This window comes from Hakea prostrata, chromosome 9 (assembly GCF_041222555.1).
Source record: "Hakea prostrata isolate BN-2017 chromosome 9, UWA_Hpros_2, whole genome shotgun sequence".
Classification (NCBI taxonomy): domain Eukaryota; kingdom Viridiplantae; phylum Streptophyta; class Magnoliopsida; order Proteales; family Proteaceae; genus Hakea; species Hakea prostrata.
Genome location: NC_142608.1, coordinates 57,665,126 through 57,687,193, shown reverse-complemented (window position 1 = coordinate 57,687,193; position 22,068 = coordinate 57,665,126). Strand labels below are relative to the sequence as shown.

Sequence of the window (22,068 nt, the reverse complement as noted above, 5' to 3'; positions counted from 1 at the left end):
ATATTTGAGCCTAAGCTCTATTTGGGCTTAAGACGGTCAAGGCGGTTAAGGCCAAACTTGCATCCCCTGTTTATCCGTACCTAGATCCGACCCGCATGGGGTCCAAAGTCGATAATAGTTGAACCTTAATCGAGAAATTGACAGATCCGTCACAACCTAATCAAGTCCGGAGTCCGGATCCAAGTCACCCATGACCCAACAAGACCGTCCTGAATACCAAATTTGTCCTTAAAACCGCCATCTTCTCATGCTCAACGGTTTCCGGTTTTCTGAAACCACTATAAATACGATCGAAACCTCCAAGTTGTTTGCTCCTCCATTTACGAGTTTCGCCAACGGATAACCCCTATCTCTACCGTCAGTCCTCTCCGCCTTCCCTCTGCAATCTTTGGAGTTCCCCGTCGAATCTCTAAGCATTTCCGATTTCCAAACATGCGTGAGATCCTTCACATTCAGGGCGGTCAATGTGGAAACCAGATCGGTGCTAAGTTCTGGGAAGTGATCTGTGACGAACATGGCATAGATCACACTGGAAAGTACAACGGTGACTCTGATCTCCAGCTTGAACGGATCAATGTCTATTACAACGAGGCAAGCGGGGGAAGGTACGTTCCACGGGCGGTTTTGATGGATTTGGAGCCTGGGACCATGGATTCTCTTCGTTCGGGACCTTTTGGTCAGGTTTTCCGGCCGGATAACTTTGTTTTTGGTCAATCCGGTGCCGGAAACAATTGGGCTAAAGGACACTACACGGAAGGAGCAGAGTTGATTGATTCGGTTCTTGATGTTGTCAGAAAGGAGGCTGAGAATTGCGATTGTTTGCAAGGTTTGTATCACTTTGTATCTGCTTTCCATTTCTTGAAAATTGGGTTGCTTCTTGTTTATATTATTGCATTTCGTTTAGATTTGGTTCTTTTTGGATGTTGTCATTTGGGTATAACGCTTGGATCTGAGATTTTAGTTTGGATTGTGGCCTATTCGTGGGGCTATTGAATTAATAACGTTATCATATTGAATTGATCTTGAAGATCAATTTTCTTGTTGTTATCTGTGTGTTTTTGTTGATTTTCCTATACGTACTTTCTACTTCTCTCTTTCTTTTTCTTTCTTTTTCTTTTTCTTTCCTTTTCTTTGTTGGGGTTAGGAGGGGGTGTTAATTGTTATTGGTTATCGTCATGCCGTAACATTTTAGGCTTTGATTATGTGTGATTTGTTAGAGCATCTCGTGAAGTCAGGGTTCATGGGTTAGTTGCTATTTATGTCTGCACAGATATCAGTTTTGAGCATTCTACTCGTTCTGAATGATGTATGGGATTACCTGAAGCATTTGAAATGGAATTTCAGGTTCTTTAGTAAGGAAACTGAAATCGAGTGAATAAGGAATATCTCTTTAGATCTGATCCAGTATGGTGGACGGGAGGGGGTAAAACTTATGGTAGTTGCAGGACCTCCTGTAGATTTCCCACATTATTACGCTATTGAAACTAGACCTATGAACAAGCCATACTAAAGATTCTTTAGACATACTGTGGAGGGGTGACTGCAGCTTTGATTATTTTGATTGGAGGAATGGCCCTTGTTTCCCTGTCCCCCATTGTTAAAGTATGGTTGTTTTCCTGTAATATGATTCATGTACGCCACCTTGTTTCTTCTTCAATGTCAGCCAGAATACCATTACTTTGTCACTCTTACAGATTGATGTTTGAACAGACTTATACTACAAAGGATATTGTATTTTATCTTTGTAATAATAATGAAATGATTTGATTGTGCATGAGGTTCCTGTTTAGGTTATGATCCAATAGTGTAGTTTTAGATGGGAAAAGAAAGAGAAATATAGAGTCTAATTAGGACTCCAAGCACTAATAGGATTTCAAATTAGAACTAGAATTTACTTGCATCCTGATCAAGTTTCAATTACAAAGATGACATAAATATAAAAGACTGTAAAAATATAAATATTTATAAACTACTCGCACAATTTTAGTGCTGCTTTCCTAATAGTGCTGGTGTTTGGAAGAAACCTTACACTTGTGACCATGTCCAAGCAGCTGAACGTCATCTTCTAATGCTTATCAATTGACATTCAGTCTGTTATTACCTTTGGGATTCTTGTTTGATTTAGAGAATGGTTTAGTGTTCTAACTTTATTTTAGTTTCCTCCTTTTCATCGAGTAGAAACATAGTTTAGTTTGATATTATCATCTTTTACATCTGAAAGCTGATGATCTTATTGGTTTTTGTTTGCTTACATTTCCAGATGTGACTTTGTGAATTGGTATAAATTCTTTTATCTTTTAAATTTGTTGTGCTTCTTTTAACAGGATTCCAAGTATGCCACTCCTTGGGTGGAGGCACTGGGTCTGGCATGGGAACTCTGCTTATATCCAAGATCAGGGAAGAGTATCCAGATCGTATGATGATGACATTCTCCGTCTTCCCATCTCCCAAGGTCTCAGATACTGTTGTAGAGCCGTACAATGCTACTCTTTCTGTACACCAGCTTGTTGAAAATGCCGATGAATGTATGGTCCTAGACAATGAAGCTTTGTATGATATATGCTTCCGTACTCTTAAGCTTACCAATCCCACCTGTAAGTTATATTTTCTCTTTGATGTCATTAATTTTAACTGTGAAATCCATGTTGATGTCACATATGAAATTGAAGGTTTTTGTCCCTCATGCCTAATTTGTAGCTTTCTCCTTCTCTCAGTTGGAGATCTCAATCACCTCATCTCAGCCACCATGAGTGGTGTTACATGCTGTCTTCGGTTCCCTGGACAGCTTAACTCTGACCTCCGGAAACTTGCGGTGAACTTGATACCCTTCCCACGTCTTCACTTCTTCATGGTTGGGTTTGCACCCTTAACATCTAGAGGCTCCCAGCAATATCGAGCCCTTAGCGTGCCTGAGTTGACCCAACAAATGTGGGACTCCAAGAACATGATGTGTGCTGCTGACCCACGACACGGCCGGTACCTTACAGCATCAGCCATGTTCCGTGGTAAGATGAGCACCAAAGAGGTTGATGAACAGATGATCAATGTACAGAACAAGAACTCTTCTTACTTTGTTGAGTGGATACCCAACAATGTTAAGTCTAGTGTCTGTGACATCCCACCAAGGGGTCTAAAGATGTCATCGACATTTATTGGAAACTCGACCTCAATCCAGGAGATGTTCCGGAGGGTGAGTGAGCAGTTCACAGCCATGTTCAGGAGGAAGGCTTTCTTGCACTGGTACACTGGTGAGGGCATGGACGAGATGGAGTTCACAGAGGCTGAGAGTAACATGAATGATCTGGTGGCGGAGTACCAGCAGTACCAGGATGCAACCGCAGATGACGAAGAGTACGAAGAAGAGGAAGAGGAGGAGCTTGGTGCGTGAGGGATTTCAAATTTCAGTTGGCCTGGTGCAGTATCTTTGGGTGTTTCTTGTTAGGTGGTGTGCTTATCTGGTCATGATGGTTGAATAGGCAGCATGTCATGTATGAGGTGTGTGGGATATGTCATGGATGAGAGGTGGGTTGTGTGATTGTCTTTTAAGGCTGCTCTCATCTCTTCTTACTTACCGATTTACTGATTTTTTTCAATCGTACAATATTGCTTATATTTGTCCCCTCAGTTCGTTTTTTAATTATACTAGACCTGGTATTTATTCTACTTGTGTCTTCTATTTGTGGGTTCTTCTGCCAATTAGACTGGCTGGGTTCCACCCACCCACTTGGAACTTTGAAGGGATTTATCTAGCCTACAAAGGTGATTTTTCATGAACGGGGAATTGATCTTAGTGATCCAGTGCTTAATTGAATGTCGGTTGGGTGGTGGATCTTGTTGGTACAATTGCGTTGTCACTTGTCAAGGTTTTTATATTAAACGTTTCGAGAAATGCAAAAGAGGAGAGGGAGATGGTCCAGATGATGATCATAGGGCAGAAGGTGGAAGATGACCCCAGGCAGATACACATTGGGGTGTTATGGCAGTGGCTGAAGAAAGAGGAGGGGAGGGAATGGTGTTGGCCCCTAAAAAATGTATGGCAATAAATACCATGGAGGGTAAAATGATAAGATACTCTTGCAAGTATTAAAGTTTGGGGTTTATTGATATTTTGATTTGTTTTGATTCTTTTGAAATCACTCTAATATGAAGGGTACGTTAAGGGGGTGGTTTTGTAAATTTCATTTTCTTTTCTGGAATATTGAAAATCCTTCTTCACCCCATGGAAGGGTGTGTGTGCATTCTTATCGAACAACATGCATCTAGGCCCTAGATATCCAAGGAGGAGCTCACTTCTTAGTAATGTTACAACATGAGTTCGTGAGTTCTTATTGCACTACAATGAAGCCCAGTTAGGAAATCTCGTAACAAGCATCAGGAGAACCACCAGTAAGTCAGTAACCTTTTTATGCTTTCAAAAATTTACTCTTCTGCTGGATATTGAAGCATCATCAACACAGTCACTTGTTCTTCTGCTTAGAATATAAAGAAGTGGGGGTGCGCGGTTATGGATGCCCGAAAAGAGCAGAATGAAAAAAGAGATAAAATAACAATGGAGAAAAGGGGACCCCTTCAAGATATTTGGTGAAAGCACATATACCTTATAAATATATTGATTGGTACCTAGTTGGTTAGAAAAATGACATTATTCTTATTTGTATTGAAGGAACTCATGGAGGAAGGAGGAAATGAAATTTAGGATTCTGTTTTACTAAGGACAACATTGTAAAATCACCAACGGATAATGACAACATTGTAAAGTCAGTAAAAAATTAATGACAATTTTGGAAGTATGAGATTATTTAACCATGACTTAACAAAATTTATTAACAGAATGTACTATTGTGTAAAATTAAAATGTATTTCGAGGTTTTATTGTAAGAGAATATTCGGGTTAGCATGGTCAGTAGTCCTACACTATAAATGTAAGAGCATATGGCAGTGCAAAACAAATAAAGAATGATAATTCGCATCTCCTAAGTATCTCTCTCCTTTGCTCGTCTTCCCCAACCCTGATCTTCTAATTTTCTGTTCTTTCCTTTTCATTCCTCTCATAGCATCTAAAATTAGGGTTTGTAACAGGCTTGCAATGGTGATGGAAAATATAGTGGAAGGATGGGCGTGTTTCAAAAGAATTGGTTTGTCAGGATCCTTCAACTCGTGTGGTGGACTTCAATGATCTTATTGAGGCTGGGAACTTGTTGATTCTATCTGGTCCAACCAGTCTTTAGGTGAGCTTTGTACTCCTTTCAACAACTTGCTTACATGTATAGTTTCTTTGAGTACTTTCTTAGTACTCCATTCTGAAAAATAAAAAGAAACGCACTTGGGCCCCAAGAGAATCCCAAAGGCATCTGCTTGTATAATACGAGTGTCAAATGCATAGGGACAGTTTGGACATTTTTATTATTATTTTACCATAGATTCCAATGATCAAATTAAAATTGAACTCACGCATTGAAGAGGGATGGACACATGAAAATAGGTATATTGAATCTCTTTGTCTGATTATCATAGTCTCAATAAGACGATTTTCATAAAACCATGAAGAGGAACAGATGTTCTTACTATATAAAAGGTATATTGGTCAAGTTTATTGTGCAACTCATGGCATGGGGGAGTTTATTCATACTTGAAATACCAAGTAGGTCACTTTGATTAGAATTTGTGTACAAGTAGAACTCTTTACAAAATGTGATATGGAAATTAATTTAGGACCAATCCTTATCATCACACGCTGTTAAATTTTAAATTTCCAATTATCCTTCTCAGGTGGAAAAGTATATGAATAAAAACCATGGTAAAAGTTACCAAAGTTACAACCAAATCATAAAAACACTTAAACATGAAAGAAAAACCACTGGAAGACATACATTAAAAATACCACGTGCACTGATCTTGATCTCAATAGCCAGCCTGAACCGCTCCTCCTCCACCAGTCTCTAACAAAAACTTGGTGTGAACCAGACAGGAGGAAATCGAGAAAATTTCAAAACACTTGGTGAAAAAGGTTCAATGCTATTATCTTTTAAGTGAAAGACACTAGTACCTGTTGTTATTTCATGTACCTGTTGTCCTTCACAATCGATTTCTTCATCAAATGTAAAATATATACAATTTTCTCTAAATTGAGGACAGTCACGAGTTGATGCAGATGTTGAAGTACTCTTACCAATAAATAATATACGATCGCCCAAGTCCTCCACCTGAATCCATCTTAAATTTTTTAAATCCAATTTGAATATCTTGAATGTAAGACTTCCATAATATCGTAAATCACCATCTTGACAACTTCTCACAACCAACAAGAAGTCTCCAAAACATTCTACTAGATAAAATGTCCTCCGCTGCTTCCTCATCTGAATATCCAAATTATCCGGATCCACAACAATGGGAGGAAGAATGTTGCAACTTGTTGTTTTTGGATGAGGAACCAACTCCACAAGTCTAAGATCACAATAATCATTAATGGCATACAATTTTCCATCATAAAGAATAATGTCTCTATAAAATATTCCAAACCTGGTCCACCTTTTGTCCAGTGGAGTACAGAAGGCCATACAACAATTATAAAATATCGCAATTACCACGCAACTATCTTGCTTAGTGCCTACAGATGCAATATTCTTATTATCAAAATCAGAATTATTAGCAGTACAAGCAGGAGTAGATAGCACTATAGCCTTATTGATTAAGGTCCTATTCAATAAAGTATTTTCAAGGTAATTAATGCCAGATAACCCTATAGCCTTATTGATTAAGGTCCTATTCAATAAAGTATTATCAAGGAAATTAATGCCAGACACATCCTTCCCAAAGGGATGGCTTAATAGGAGTGGAAGCTGAATCACAACTCCGGTTAATGGATTTAGAAGAAAAATTGATCCTTTGTTATTGTTATCCACCATTATCGACCATCCTCCATTAGACCCAACACACTGAGAACCATAGACGATTTCAGGAAATTTTAGCCGCCTCAACCTTTTGTAATTACCATCCACATTGGCATGGGAGAGCATGAAAAACCTAGGAATATTACCAAAATTTGGAAAAAACATCAACCACGGCAACTGAGACCGCAGGTGCAATGGCAATATTTTCTTGGAAGTCATTGCTGTTGAATACCAGGACTTGCAAACTACACCAAAGCGAAGAAAGTCATCCAAGTTTAATTTGTTTACAATGGTCACCCTGATATCTTCGGAAAGTGCATCCATGATATTTCTTTTAACCCCATCGTCAATAATGGGATCAATCTTCAACCGCTTATAAGAGGAAGTCATGATGCTTTTGAATGAATATAACCAAAGCAATATAGGATGAGAGAACTTATTCTTTTATCTGTCATGAAAGAAAAGCAATATATACTGGAATTAGAATTAACAAATACAGAAAATTAGAAACAAGATATAGATGATGAAATCTATGTTAGATGATCCAGAAATAACTTCACGACAAACAAGAATGAACAGAGAGGTAAGGGTGAGCAGCGATACACAAGAAAGAAAAATAAATAATAAACTAGAGAAGAGCGACTTACAAGAGATTACGCGTTTCCTACGATCGAAAGGTACAGGTTCATGGGATTGAATCTGCTTCTTCTTCGGAATGATTTCAGGTAAATTGAAAACGAATCACTCGAGCAACAAATCCTTCTTCAACCTTTTAGATCCAGTAATGGAAGAACCTCTCGGTCCTTGGGATTGAATCTGCTTGCTTCTTCTTGGAATGATTTCGTGGGAAATTGAAAACGAGTCACTCGAGCAACAAATCCTTCTTCAACCTTTTAGATCCAGTAATGGAAGAACCTCTCGGTCCTTGGGATTGAATCTGCTGCTTCTTCTTCAGAATGATTTCAGGGAAATTGAAAACGAGTCACTCGAGCAACAAATCCTTTTTCAACCTTTCGGATCCAGTAATGGAAGATCCGCTCGATCCTTTCCTTGCCTTCGTTATTGAATTTCTAGGTTTTCCCGTGCCTAGCTATATATAGACAAGTAAACCTAACCGACTCGTCAGGATTCCAAGTTAGAGTCTGATTCTGCAGCTGCTCAGGATTCCAAGTTAGAGTCTGATTCTGCAGTTGCTAGTTTCACGAGTGCGGATCATCCCAGCAGTAACTCCAAGTGCTTCTAAAATTCCAGTGGCCATGAAACGGCTCTTGGGGAGTGCTAGCATTTCATCAGTCACATTCCCAGCACGATATCTTGCTAAGAGGATAGAGAAATAAATTGCCACATACCTGTGAATTTTACATTACAAAACCCACCAACAAAAAGAAAGCAATATTGAACGAAACATAAATAATAATCAATCCAAAATTGAGTAAGAATCAATCCAATTACCCAAAAGTCGTGACCTGAGCGAGGAAGAAAGGATACTGCTTCAAGGGAACCAGGGCAAGCTTGTAAAGAACGGATTTTTATTTGCTGCAGGGGGAGCAGCCTGCAGCCAAACTGTGAAACTTTTGCGTATATGAGAAATAATCCAACGGTTGGAAAGGAAAATAAGAATTTCATTTTTTACATTCAATGGTTACTATTTTATAAATTTACAAAATAAAGCCCCTGTTTTCTTTCTCTTCCTCTGCCATGTTTAGGTTCATCAGTTTCATCAACCAAAGCGCATATTCCTCTATCAGATTCTGGAGATGTTGAGGAGGGAAGTAGTGCTGAATAATTGCAGAAATAAACATGATTTATCCCCTCTAATAGATCCTAGAGATGTTGAGGGAAGTAGTGCTGATTAATTGCAGAAATAAACATGATTTATCCCCTCTAACAGATCCTAGAGATGTTGAGGTAAGTACTGCTGAAAAATTGCAAAGAGAAACATGATTCCAGGCACCATCGACCCAATCCTGTCAAATCCTCTCCCATAAACCCCATCTGCTGAAAAATTGAGGAAATAAACATGAGTCTAGCCACCATCAACCCCAATCCTGCCAAGTCCCCTCCCATTAACCACATCTGCTGAAAATTTGTAGAAATAAACGATTCCAACCATCATCGACCCCAATCTTGCCAAGTCCCCTCCCATAAACCCCAGCACCATCACCATCTTTTTTTCGCTACTCTTGCAACACTATTTGGGTTCTTCTCGTTACAGGTACGTTAGCCGGCGAAGAAATGAGTTACCGGAGAAAACGAAAAAGTGAAGAAGAAATGAAGAGTTTCACATCCGTAAAAAATCTGATCTTGGAATCCCCAATTTTGAGTAGAAGTGGGGACCACATGACAGCAAATTTGAGTTTAAAAAGTAAAAATTCAGAAAACTAAAAGAGGTTGATTGTAATTTAAACTTTAATATTTACATTTATATCTAATATTTTGATTTTCAACAATTAGGTTTAAAACTTTACACGTGGCAAGATCTTGGCCATTGGCAACTGGCAGCAGCCGCTGCCGCAAATAAAAATCCGTAAATAACACGGTTTGCAATACCTAAAATGGTATACCGCAGAGGCATGAATAATTCTTCAGTTATCGAGAGACAAATGAATAGACATTATATGCTGCGAGCCGTCCAATTAAATGGAAATAAGCTGCGAGCCGTCCAATCTAATCAGACGGGTCAAGCCAATTAGATGGAAATAATGCTCGCTTGACCGTGGAGCGCATTAATTACGCTCCATATAAGCGAAATTGGTCTTCGGCTGTCTCCGATCTGATTTCCTTTAGTTCCTCTCTTATTTGTTTTGGATATCGGCTGGTAGAGGAGTGGTCTAGTCATCAAATGTTTCAAGAGAGGACTCAAAATGATACGTTGATTGATGAAAATGTATGTTATTTTGGCAGGTGGGTATTTTGTTAATAGGTTATGACTTTTTTGAGAGGTACCATATAGGGATGTATTGGTTGAGAAAAAGAAGGATGTATTCGTTTCCTTTCTATTTTCTCCTAATGTGATTTTGGAAATAAAGTAATGAGTTAATTTTTGTGGTGGAACTGAATGGAAAGGGTTTTTTTTTTTTTTTTTGAAAATAAAATAATGATTTTTGTGGTGAAACTGAATGGAAAGGGTATGTTTGTGGTCATATTCTGGAAGGGTATTTATGGGTTTTACATTTAGGGTTTTGTGAAGAGGTATATGTCTATTAAAGATGGGTATTTTGGTCAATTAAAATATGCCACAATTATTATAAAATGATACTATAGATGGTAAAATGATAAGATACTCTTGTAAGTGTTAAAGTTTGGGGTTTAATTGATATTTTGATTTGTTTTGATTCTTTTGAAGTCACTCTAATATGAAGGGTACGTTAAGGGGGTGGTTTTGTAAATTTCATTTTCTTTTCTAGAATATTCAAAATACTTCTTCACCCCATGGAAGGGTGTGTGTGCATTCTTATCGAACAACATGCATCTAGGCCCTAGATATCCAAGAAGGAGCTCACTTCTTAGTATTGTTACAACATGAGTTCGTGAGTTCTTATTGCACTACATTGAAGCCTAGTTAGAAAATCTCGTGACAAGCATTAGGAGAATCACCTAACCTTTTTATGCTTACAAAGATTTACTCTTCTGCGGGATATTGAAGCATCATCAACGCAATCACTTGTTCTTCTGCTTAGAATATAAAGAAATGGGGGTGCGCAGTTATGGATGCCCGAAAATAACAGAATGAAAAAGAGATAAAAATACTACAAAAAAAAAAGAAGAAAAAACAGATAAAATAACAATGGAGAAAAAGGGACCCTTCAAGATATTTGGTGAAAACACAGATACCTTAGAAATATAATGATTGGCACCTGGTTGTTTAGGAAAATGACATTATTCTTATTTGTATTGAAGGAACTCATGGAAGAAGAAAGAAATGAAATTTATGATTCTATTTTGCTAAGGACAATATTGTAAAATCACCAACGGATAAGGACAAGTGGACGACATTACAAAGTCGGGCAAAAATTAATAACAATTTAGGAAGTATGAGATTATTTAACATGACTTAACAAAATTTATTAATAGAATGTACTATTGTGTAAAATTAAAATGTATTTCGAGGTGTTATTGTGAATTTGGCATGGTTTTGAGGTGTCAATGTTTTTTGCCAATTATCTTGAAATGTCTCCTAAATTTTTACATAAGAGATTGGTAAGTGAGTTCCATTTGGTTGTAGCCTGATAGTATTAGGTTTTTAGAATGACAAAAATTTTGTCCAAAGGATGAATGTGTTAATTTTCATACTTTTTTCTGTTACAGATAAATATAATTGATTTAAAAAAAATATATATATATATAAAACGAATGGTCGAGATTTCAAGCTAGGCCAGTCATTCCATCCTCACCGTCCGCACCGAAGCTCTATCCGCCCCAGGCTGGGGATGTCATTCAGATTTACAGAATACTACTGTAACGAGCATCAAGAGAACCCTTATAAGCCGCTCTTGATTTTGAAGACCTGCTCGTCTGGGCAGGCACTGAAGCATCAACAGAACACTTTTTGATCCAAAATGGTGAGTTTCATTACTTTCAGTGACTACCGTCTTCATCTTCTCCTCCCACCTATAATCTTGCTTTTGTTGAAAATACTTGTTCTTTCCCAAAAGCTTCAATAAAAATTTCCGTATGTGTTGTTCACTTGTTCTCTTCAGCAATGTTTCGTACTCCATATGGAAAACTATGTTATTTTAATAGGGTTACAGATTTGACTGTCACCATTCTAAGTCTTAACATAAGCCCATCTCGGATATTTATCTCAACAACTACAACAGCAACAAATTATTCTGATACGCATTCTTTCAGAGTCTCTTATCTCATTAATTCCTGTGGGTTATCTGAACAAGCTGCAATCTCTGCGTCCAAGCGTGTGCACTTCGAAACCTCAGAAAAACCAGATTTAGTAATTAGTTTCTTCAGAGACTATGAATTTTCCGATGCCCTGATCACCAAAATTATTAGGGTACACCCGAATCTACTCTTGTTTAATACAGATAAAACCCTTAAGCCCAAACTCGAGTTTTTTCGTTCAGCTGGTGCTTCTTACAGCGATCTTGCTCAGATCATCTTCCGAGATCCAGGGACCTTATTACGGAGCTTAGAAAACCAAATAATTCCTTCATTTGAGTTCCTTAGGGGTATGGTTGAGACTAAAGAAGCCGTCGTGAAGATATTCAAAATTTTCCCCAGGAATTCTTTCTGGGGTATCAAGAATTACATGATACCCAACATTGCAGCTTTGCGACATCACGGTGTGCCTGAGGCCTTGATTCCGATAATTTTATGGCATCCTTCAGCGTTGCTTCGCAGACCTGAACGGTTTAATGAGATCATCAAGGAAGTCAAGGAAATGGGTTTTGATCCTTTAGAAGCATCGTTTCTCTCAGCAGCCTGTGTGATAGCTGGATTGAGCAAATCCACCTGGAAAGCTAAATTGGATATTCTCGGGAAATGGGGTTGGACAGAAGATGAGATTCTTTCAGCATTTAGAAAACAACCTATACTTATGAAGTTGTCTGAGAAGAAGATCGTAGGAGCTATGGACTTCTTTGTTAATACAATGGGTTTGGAACCTTCCGTAGTAGCCAAATGTCCAACTGTTCTTACTTATAGCTTGGACAAGACAATTATTCCTCGGTGTTCAGTTATTCAAGTTCTGCTCTCAAAAGGATTGATTGCTAAAGACTTAAGTTTAACTTCTGTGATAATAAGATTGGAGGAGACATTCCTTGAAAGGTTTGTGATTAGATACATAGATCAAGTTCCTCAACTGCTAAAGGTATATAAAGGTCAGATTGATTGGAAGAAATGCAGTAATTGAAAATTTAAATGGTGCATGCTTTGGTATGGAGTTGAAATCATGTGTTCTTCATTGCCTTGACCTCATGGCTGCATTTTTAGTTCCATGAGAGTGCTTGTTTTGTGCTGCTGCAACATTAGAAAAGATTGAAAAGGTAACGAACAACAAAGTAAATGCTTCGACAATTATTCCTAATGTATCTTAGTCCTTTTGTAGCAAATCCATCATAGGCTGATGCAAATTTCAGCACGATTAGTTAGAACTTAGAACTTAGACAAGGTTGGTTTAAGGAACATGAAGATGTGACGGGGCTACTTCTGTATTTTTAATTTTTCTTCAAGTTCTTCTGAGTCGGTTGGATCATTGTTATATATATATATATATTTTATTTATCGACAATTTCTGCTTGTTCTAGATTTATTCCAATATTTGGTTTAGCCAATCTTTAAAAGTTTGCTTGGTTGCAGCTTGAGGGGCCTGCTTCTGAAAAGATGCATTGAATTGGTTTCAAACATTAAAGTTTGTTTGCACTCCTAATTAAACATGTTTCCATGTTCCCAAGTGGTGACAAGCTCCTTTTTTTTTCCAACCAAAAAGAAGGTGGTTACAATCTCACTTTTTTAGTTTGCTTGGTGATGATGGTTTTCCAGGTTTAAATTCATAATTATATAGCTTGAGTGTTTTTAACTGGGCGAGTTGGGAAATGATGGAAGTACCTTTTCTGTAGAAATTTGATTTTGATGTGTTTGATTATCAGAATTCTCAGAAACTTGACATTAAGAATTAGCTTGGCTCGAGAAACCAAGGTGCATCAATGAGCAGAATAACTTTAATACTTTAAGTCATTAGACTAGTGTAACTGGAAGATTACTTTCCTTGTGGAAGATTACTTTCCTTGCTTCATGATACAGTGACAGGAAGGTTTCTGGTCTTATCCATCATCTAGAATAATGGTAGAGTTGCTAGCAATGGTGATCAAAGATGCCACTTTCATAGCTTTGCTACTGTAGTGTTTCTAACCCTTCAAAAAGATAATTAAATATACAACTCTCTGCTTTTGCTTGTTAACATTTGCTAGTGATGTTGTTTCACTATACTCTGGATGCATGGTTCATCACCTATCTATCTATCTATTGGTCTCTTGAAGTTCCTCGCTTTTGCTCACTTCAATTCACTTGGCCAAGAGGTTCTATTGGTATTATGGAAGCTCAGTATTGCTTGATCACATAGTGAGCGTTCTTCAAGTTCATTAGTAGAAACAGCAATTGAAGTTCTGGTTTCTATTTCACCAGGACACTATGCTGCTACGGAAACAGGGCCTCAGGCTAATGTTATTAGTGGGTAATTGCTTGTTCCTTTTAGTTGTATTAAGGCTTAGTTGAGGTGTAATTTTTAGTATTTGTTACAGGATAATTGATTCAGATATTATCTCCCTCTCAGCAAAATTTGTTTGGCTAAGATTGTGAAAGCTTCGACGCCAGGTTCGCCCTTTTACCTCTGATAAGAAAAAGTAGTTTGCTTTCACTTCTTCCCATGTTGTTCCATGTAGATGCAGGACCACCATCAGTGCCTGCTTCTTGTAGAGCTGATCTAAAGGAAACCACTCCTCTCATCTCTGATTCTATTCTTGTTCCTGTCAATGTGTGTATTATTTTTGCCATGGCATGCCTTACCCCTCTCTCTCTCGCCCCACCATGTTGGACATGACAATAGTACACTCGTACTGAGTTGAACCCTCATAGAGAGAGCCATCTGGTCTCTAAAGTAGCTTTTTTTGAAATTTACTTCAGAAATAGCTCTCAACATGCCATCCGTAAATCCATATGCATGATCTTGCACTCGTCCATGCAAGTTCCTGGAATATTTGACAGCTAGAGATCACTGACAACATTTACTCATTTACAACTTAATTTGGATAGGGAAATTAGGTCAACAGTTTAGTGTTGATTTTCAACATAATTCCTGAGTGCCAACTTCCCTCCACAATACCATTGAAAACTAGTCTAGCATGCTCAAGTAGTTGTCTCATGGTTTCTTCACAACCAAGACTGTGTTTGGACACCAATGGGTTTCTTCTTATATAGAGTATATAAGCCCTACCAAATGCTCAGATTCTAACCTAGAGATTAAATCAATCCGTTCATCGTCAAGGACAAGCGCAAAAAGTGTCTGATGAATCTGAGTGATTTGTTATGTGTGACATGAATTCTTGTACTCAATTTTGAAGATGAACGTGCATTGACATATATTGGTAGCCTGGCAGGCGACCCGAATGACTTGTTTTTCCAATTGAAACTTTATGTATATGTATTTTATCTTCTCTTATAAAGTCATTGTGAGGATTTTCACGTTAGGGTATTGGTTGAGAGTTTTGTAATGGCATTTTGACAGTTGGTTGATAGAGATTTCTATTGTAATTTTTTCCTTTTATGGTGAAAGTTCTTCCTCTTCGTTTGTAGACGTAGCACATCTTGTTGGTGGGTGAAACATGTTAAATCTTTGTGTTGCTTCAGTTTATTTTCATTCTAACACAATTTTTTATGTTGTTCTAACACTAAAAGGACAATCACCGTGGTAGAGTCCTCTTAAGTCTTAACTCTTTTTTGTGCAAGTAATTACTTCGTCCAATTTGACTTTGAGTCGTTTTTTTTTTTGGGTAGAACATGTTGTTCAAAAATGTCTAACAACATAGGAAATATCAAAGTGCTCTAAAGACTTTGTCCTTGGGTTGCAAAACATAAATTTTAGGGAAATTTTCAGCCCATCCCCTAAGTTACTCCCTTATTTTAATTTTATCTCCTGAGTTATCCAGTCTATCAGTTAAACCCCTTCTTACTAACACTATTAGTTAGTTTAATTTGTCTATTTTTCATATACCCCCACATCCTAAGTTTGAAGGCATTATCAATGAACCATATCTCCTAAAGTTTGTGAGGATTTTCGATTGGGAGAGGAGAATCACATATGGTAAAGGAAAACAAAGGTAGGAGTTGAGTGCAAGTTTTGTTCGATGCTATTCTTATCTTTTTGTTCAAGGCTTTTATTTTTATTTTTTTTATCTTTTTGCAAAATTTAACTTCTTACACTAGTGTTTGATTGTGATTTCCTAATGGTGGGGGAGTGGATATTTTTTCACTATGAGAGGTTTGATTGGTAAATTGGATAACTCAGGGCCTCAGGATGACGCAAATTTTCGTAAACTTTAATATCAAGTCAAACGACACAAACCATCCATATGGATTCAAGAAACTCACGACAAGATAATAAGATCTAATTTTGTTTGTTGAATTTACATCAAGTGTTAGTTATCTTTTTGTACGGTTAGATGATCTAAAAATGAAATGATGCCAAGGCTTTAGCCTATAACCTAGTTACAACTTAGAACAATAAAACAAAATCTTGTCTAATTAAATGGGGTAAACTGTATGGATTCTTGTCCTCTATTCGGCTCTATTTGAAGTCAAATTAGATAGAAGTTCTAAGCCATGCAACTTATTACTTTAGAAAATTAAGATTTATGATTCGTCATAATGTTTGCAAGTCTGGGGTTTCACATGTTTCGTTGCAAAGTCAAGGATTGTATGTTCTTAGCCGTTGTCAAAAAAAAGAAGGAAAGAAAGAGATTTGCATGTAAAAATTTCAATTGAAAAAACAAAGATAAAAAGGAAGAAGGTGAAGAAATTTACCACCCTTTACCAAAAAAAAAAGAAAAATTTACCGCCGGAGAAGGGAAAAGAAAATTAAATAGCAGAAAAATCGAGCGATTTGAACTGGGATGGTGAACCTTGAGACAGACATGTGACAATTGTTCTTATTCACGGTTCGAACCGGTCCAACCTTAAGCACAATATAAGAACTAATAATAATCGTTTCTGAAATACAGGGGTAAAAACGTCATATTGAGACCGAATTGATCGTTTCTCTAGCAATGGGCTCAGCCAGTCAGCCTATCTATGTGCGTTGGTTTGGGGTTTTAGAAAGGCTGTCCAAACCGTCTAGTGGTTCCATGCGTTCAGTCGTTGGATGCGCATCATCTGTAATGATTTGATCATGATCGTTAGACGGTGCACATGAATAAAATGACAACTAAGTGCTTTAAACCGATCATTGAACCACGAACCAAGAATCATAAAAACCGAACCAAGAATTGCAAAACCCTAAACGCGAATTCAATTGTCCACAGTAGATCTCAATCGTTTTGCTGATCCCGCCAGAGACTCTCAGTATGCGTTTGGTAACGTTTTTGTTTTGAGAAACCAATTTTTATGCAATACCGTTTTTTAATGTTTCTGTGCTAAAAAACCGTTCTTTGCTTGAAAAATAAAATTGGTGTTTGATAAACTCGTTTTAAAGCTTCAATTTGAACAAATTTTATTACTTTCGTTTCTGTTCTTTGGTAAAAACATATTTTTAATGTTCTGCAAAAAACGTTCTTTAGAACACTTTTTTGACTAGTTCGTTCTTAAAGAACAGAAGAACAAACCGTTTTATCAAACGCCTTTAACCCGTTCTTCCGTTCCCAAAGATCAGGAAGATGCCAAAAACATTTTTTAAGAACATTATCAAACGCGCCCTCAGTTTCCTGATGGCCGACGACCTTAAATCCTACATGCGAGTTTCTATTTGAGCAAAACCGAACCAAGATTTGAGTTGCAAGAGGGTTCTCTGTAGCGAACCAATCTTCGCTCTCATATTTGGATTTACCTTCCTTCAACGGTCCACCCAACCTGCGATGAAGGGTTCCGCAAACCGCAACTCAGATGATATAGTTTTGGTTCGGTTCGGTTCGATTCGATTCGGTTCACGTAGGATTCAAGAGAATCCAATTCATGATATTTGATCCCGATAACCTTTGCGGGTGTGTTTTGGTTTTTAGTTTTTACTACAATCATCACAAATTCACCTGTTTCATTTCGGTCTCTCAAATGCCGGGTTTAGACATAAACCCAAACCGATTCCCAGATCTGCTGACTCCTTAATGGCGACCACTGCCTCTCCTTTTTCTTCGACCACCTGAGATCTAAGCATCACTTCTTCCTGGTTTCACGGCAAGCCTGAAAGTAATCGTCGTCGAAGCTCACCTGGCTCCGATCTGTGATTTGGCTGCCGTTCCGGTGTGGTAGGTTAACATTTTCTTTGTTTTCTTCCTGCAAATCTGTCTTCCTTATTCCCATGCACATCCCTTCCCTCCTCACTGTTTTGCATGTGTTTCTATCACAATTTACACCTCCTGCGTAAAGCCATAATTGGCGAGACTGGTTTCTATTGAAATTGAACTCTGTTCAGGTCAATGGATCTCACATTTGAAAATTTCATTATCTACCAATGCGATTCTTGATTGCTTCAAGATGATTCGAAATCAGTATCGATTGCGTTTCTTTTCTTTTATAATTTCATTTGTACCATTTTACCGCTTCATGATGGATCACTCTTTTTCTAATGAATAACATATTTGATTCATTGTAGTCATGTCTGATCTGTTGATTTGCTTGCAATATTTTGAAGCTAATTAATACAGTTTGTGTTTTCTTTATCTGGCTTTAGGGTTTGAGTTGGATTGTAAAGCACAACGCGTTGGCATAAAAGGCTTCCCAATGGCTGGTGCTGCGGGCGGTTTTGTCAATCGCTCCTTTGAGTCTATGCTTAAGGAGTGTTCAGGAAAGAAATATACCGCACTTCAGAAAGCAATCCAGACCTATTTGGGTTAGTTACTGTTGCTTTTAAGTAACGGCCTGTTCTAAATAGTCATAATGGATTTAACTGTTCTTTTGCTCCTAGTTTAGAATTGGACTTGAATATCATGAATGTGTTAAACAAATTGCTTTGATTGTCACTGTGACTTGGAACTTGCATTGATAGGATGCCATGGATTACTTTTTGCTGTTTTAGGACATTGTTTTTTACGGAATTTTTTTTTTTGGTCTCATAAAGAAAATGAAGTAGTTCTCTTGACTGGAAATAGTTGCTAGAATATAGTCACATAAGGAAAAGGAACATATTCAAAGTCAAATAGGAAATCTGAAGTTTAAAGTTATCACAAGGACCAACATGTAAAAAGTCCTGGTAACGGCCAGAAGTAATTAAATCAAGTAAATTTAAGTGTGGATTTCTGTTCGTATTATCCATGGATATGCTAAATTGACCCATCTGCTTTTAGAAAAACTATAAGTTTTGAATTGTACATTTAGATTCCATCAAAATGGTTTTTAAGCTAGGGGTGGGGTAGAGGATTGAGTTGCAGAGTGGATTCATTTCCTTTGATTGTAATCTTGATCCACTGTTTGAGAATAAGCCTCAGATGCTGAACTAAGTAATCAGCACAAAACCTTTAGCCACACTCTCCCTCAAGGACATTGTCGAAGCTTTATTTCTCCATCACTGACAGAGCTCATCAATTTTCTGATGTTCCAGCCATCTAACTTCAAAACTTGCCACTGTGTCCTTCCTTGAGCTTACAACTGGACAATTCAGAGATAAATGATCCATGGCTTCCTTGGCTGCCTGAAAAATTCACACCTTGAAGCCAATTTTATACCCCTCTTTTATGCTTTCCATCAACAGACGATGTGTCCATAAAGAATTCCCACCCAAAACAAGCTTGCCATGGCCTGAGTCAAGTCCTGGTATTGCCTATCTCTACTCAACTCAGGGTATGCACACTGTCGTGGGACTCTGGATGATGCAGTGACTTTATTGTGGCTGAGTTAATCCATCGTTATCTGGTTCCTAAAACTGTTCTAAATGTTCTCAGTGTTGTTGTATTACTATACCTGATCTATTAGGTTTGATATCTGCAGAATCACATCCAGTAATTAACAGAGAAATCCATAATTCTGATTTTGTGTTATGGAGTTAAACCATACAAATTGGTAATTTGAGCAACACCAGCAATTCTAGATTGCCTAAGGCTTTTTTTTTTTTTTTGGGGGGGGGAAATGAGAGGGTTTTTAAAGACCCTTTCAGCTAAACAGGCTTAACCAAAAGGGACTAGAGCCAACCAAACGATGACAAAATGAATGCCTAATGCTACAACTGGAACAAGTTTTAATAGAAGAGTCCCTCTTATCCTCCCAGACTATGTTAGCCAACTTATCTGACAATTCAGAGTGTTCCAGAATTAAGTCATCATCCAAAATTTAGCACCTGCCACATAATTGGTAGCTTTATCACCTCCCCCGAACATGAGTTACTTTCAGATCAGTCAAGCCTTTTAGGGGAGCTCGGAATCCTGCTTTTTAGAGCCTGAACTGTCTAAAGGACTCATGACCTTCTTGTTCAGAATTTTCAGAGGTTCTTGTTGAAATGTGAACCAAATCTCGTACACAAGTGAATACCCCTCCAGATTGCTTCATTCCTGTATAGAGCTCTGAGCTAACTACTCCTTTCCTGGAAAAACAGATGTTCTCCCCCATCCTCATTGCTCAGTATATTAACACATGAAGCACAGAATCAGACTCATTTGGAAAACCTGCTTCTGGGCCACCATCTCTCTTGGAGGACAGCTCCAGAAGCAGATTTTCGACATAGGAACCCCCCGTCCAACATTGACCCCCAAGCCTCAACCAGATTCTGGGTATTCTCATTCTGATTCACTCAAATGTCTAAAGCTGTGCATTTGGTTACCACTTCAAACTTGATTACATAAAGAATCTGCAAAATTGTTCTGTTGGATCTCTCAGAAATCCTGTTGTTTTTTCCCTTCATATGTGATAAATCATAGAGCAGAAAGCAAACTTTATTATCACCCTTAACTGCTCAAGATCTTGCAACCAGTCTTTCTCAATATTGCCTCCATTTAGAATATCTTTCTCAATGTTGAATTCGAGAAGGAGCATTCAAAAAATAATTGATCTCTACTTTCTATTCCAGACCCAAGAAAAGAGAAAATTGTTAGGACTTAGGACTGACTGCGGCATTTATTGTAATTGATTAATCTTTATTCTTTAGTTGGGAGGGTTTTTAGGAGGCAATACCATGTCTTGGTTTGCCACCTGTGAACCATGCAGTAGGATACTACCCCACCTCTGCATGACCGTGGTACAGCTCCTTACCTGAGTTGTTTTTTTGTTGTTAATAAACCCATTGTAATATGTTGCACCTGAGGCTCATGTATGCAGTTGTACTCCTTCAAATCTAACCTGATTTTATGATGGTTGTCCTTAAGATGACTGTTAGGAGTACAATATGCCTTAACATAAATCACATACTTGACCCTCAAAAGAGGGTCATGGCTGTGCTGGTGGCTGACAATCATCTTTCATGGGTCTTTGAAGATTCTTGTGAAGTCATTGCGTCTTCACCCTTGATGAGGTCTAGGATTGCTAAAAAATGAGCTCCATTGGTTGTTGTTTTTTGCTAGAAACATGTTGGTAAGTTGTTTAAGTACGACAATGGCATGGTTCAGGTGACGGAAACCCAATTTTAGGGTTAAGGTTTCTTTGAGGATTCCCTAAATTTAAGGTTTTGCTCTGGATAAATTCCTTCAAAACCTGCAAATTAATTATCAGACCTTGGGAAGGATAATATTGTTAAATAAAGATGGGGATCTAAATGTGGACTGTGGAGGTTATGGGTTTAACAAAACTAGATGGGATGGAAGGGGAATAAGTTTGAGCTTAACAAAGAAATATGAATGTATCAAATCTAACAAAGAAATATGAATGTATCAAATCTTCCAAGGAAACCTATGGTTGGGTGTAGGGATGGTTTGGGTCGTGAGAGTTGAGTAACAAAAGTGAAGGGATTGTTGGGGAAATTTTAGGGTTTTAACAATCCCAAGTTGGATGATGATGTAATGGATATGGGTTGGATCTTAAGAAAGCGAAAAGCTCCTTGCTTTTCCTCTTATTTTCTTTTCTTCCTTTTTGTTTGTTTGTTTCTTTTCTTTTTTTGGTTTTCTGTCTCTAGCTTGCCACAAGGAAGGGGTTGGGGTCATGGTGGGAAATCTCGCCACTCCAAAATAGCAAGATCTCGACCGAGATCTCGCCATCTTGGTCAAGATCTACAAAATTTTTGGCGTAATCTCGATGGCCCATCTCGGTGGGTTTAAGGGCCTTGGTTGAGCTGAAATTTGGTATTTAGCACATTTAAGGCCTTTTGAATACATTGGTGGCCTTAGATTTGTGAGAAAATAACCCTAAGTATGTCTTCTAAGTCGACCCTATGTGTAAAACCGAAATGCTGTGAAATGCAAGGTTAGACAACATGTAATGTAGAGATATCAAGTAATTCATGTTATCAACTATGAAGTATTAGATACATTACACATCAAACTAACAAAGAACTTAAAATGTCTTCAAAATTTTACAACCATAAGAAGTTTTAGACTTTTAG

At 37.8% G+C, this 22,068-nt stretch overlaps 3 protein-coding genes across 3 annotated transcripts in view; all 3 read left to right on the top strand.

Annotated features, from left to right (window-relative positions):
* The first annotated feature begins 316 nt into the window (after positions 1 to 316).
* LOC149005703 (tubulin beta-1 chain) lies at positions 317 to 3,663 on the top strand. The gene is made up of 3 exons (XM_089168610.1): positions 317 to 826; positions 2,325 to 2,594; positions 2,715 to 3,663. The coding sequence occupies exons 1-3, from the start codon at positions 433 to 435 to the stop codon at positions 3,386 to 3,388; spliced, it is 1,338 nt and encodes a 445-aa protein (XP_089024736.1). The 5' UTR covers positions 317 to 432; the 3' UTR covers positions 3,389 to 3,663.
* A 7,929-nt stretch (positions 3,664 to 11,592) lies between these two features.
* On the top strand, positions 11,593 to 14,531 carry LOC149005702 (uncharacterized). The gene is made up of 5 exons (XM_089135978.1): positions 11,593 to 12,671; positions 13,966 to 14,076; positions 14,158 to 14,216; positions 14,285 to 14,376; positions 14,526 to 14,531. The coding sequence occupies exons 1-5, from the start codon at positions 11,593 to 11,595 to the stop codon at positions 14,529 to 14,531; spliced, it is 1,347 nt and encodes a 448-aa protein (XP_088992104.1).
* A 3,118-nt stretch (positions 14,532 to 17,649) lies between these two features.
* Positions 17,650 to 22,068, top strand: part of ATMIN7 (HOPM interactor 7) — a 52,385-nt gene continuing 47,966 nt past the window's right edge. The window contains exons 1-2 of the mRNA XM_089167749.1: positions 17,650 to 17,854; positions 18,280 to 18,438. Of these exons, the coding sequence (XP_089023875.1) occupies positions 18,330 to 18,438 (109 nt within the window). The 5' untranslated portion in view covers positions 17,650 to 17,854; positions 18,280 to 18,329. The remainder of the gene's footprint in view (positions 17,855 to 18,279; positions 18,439 to 22,068) is intronic.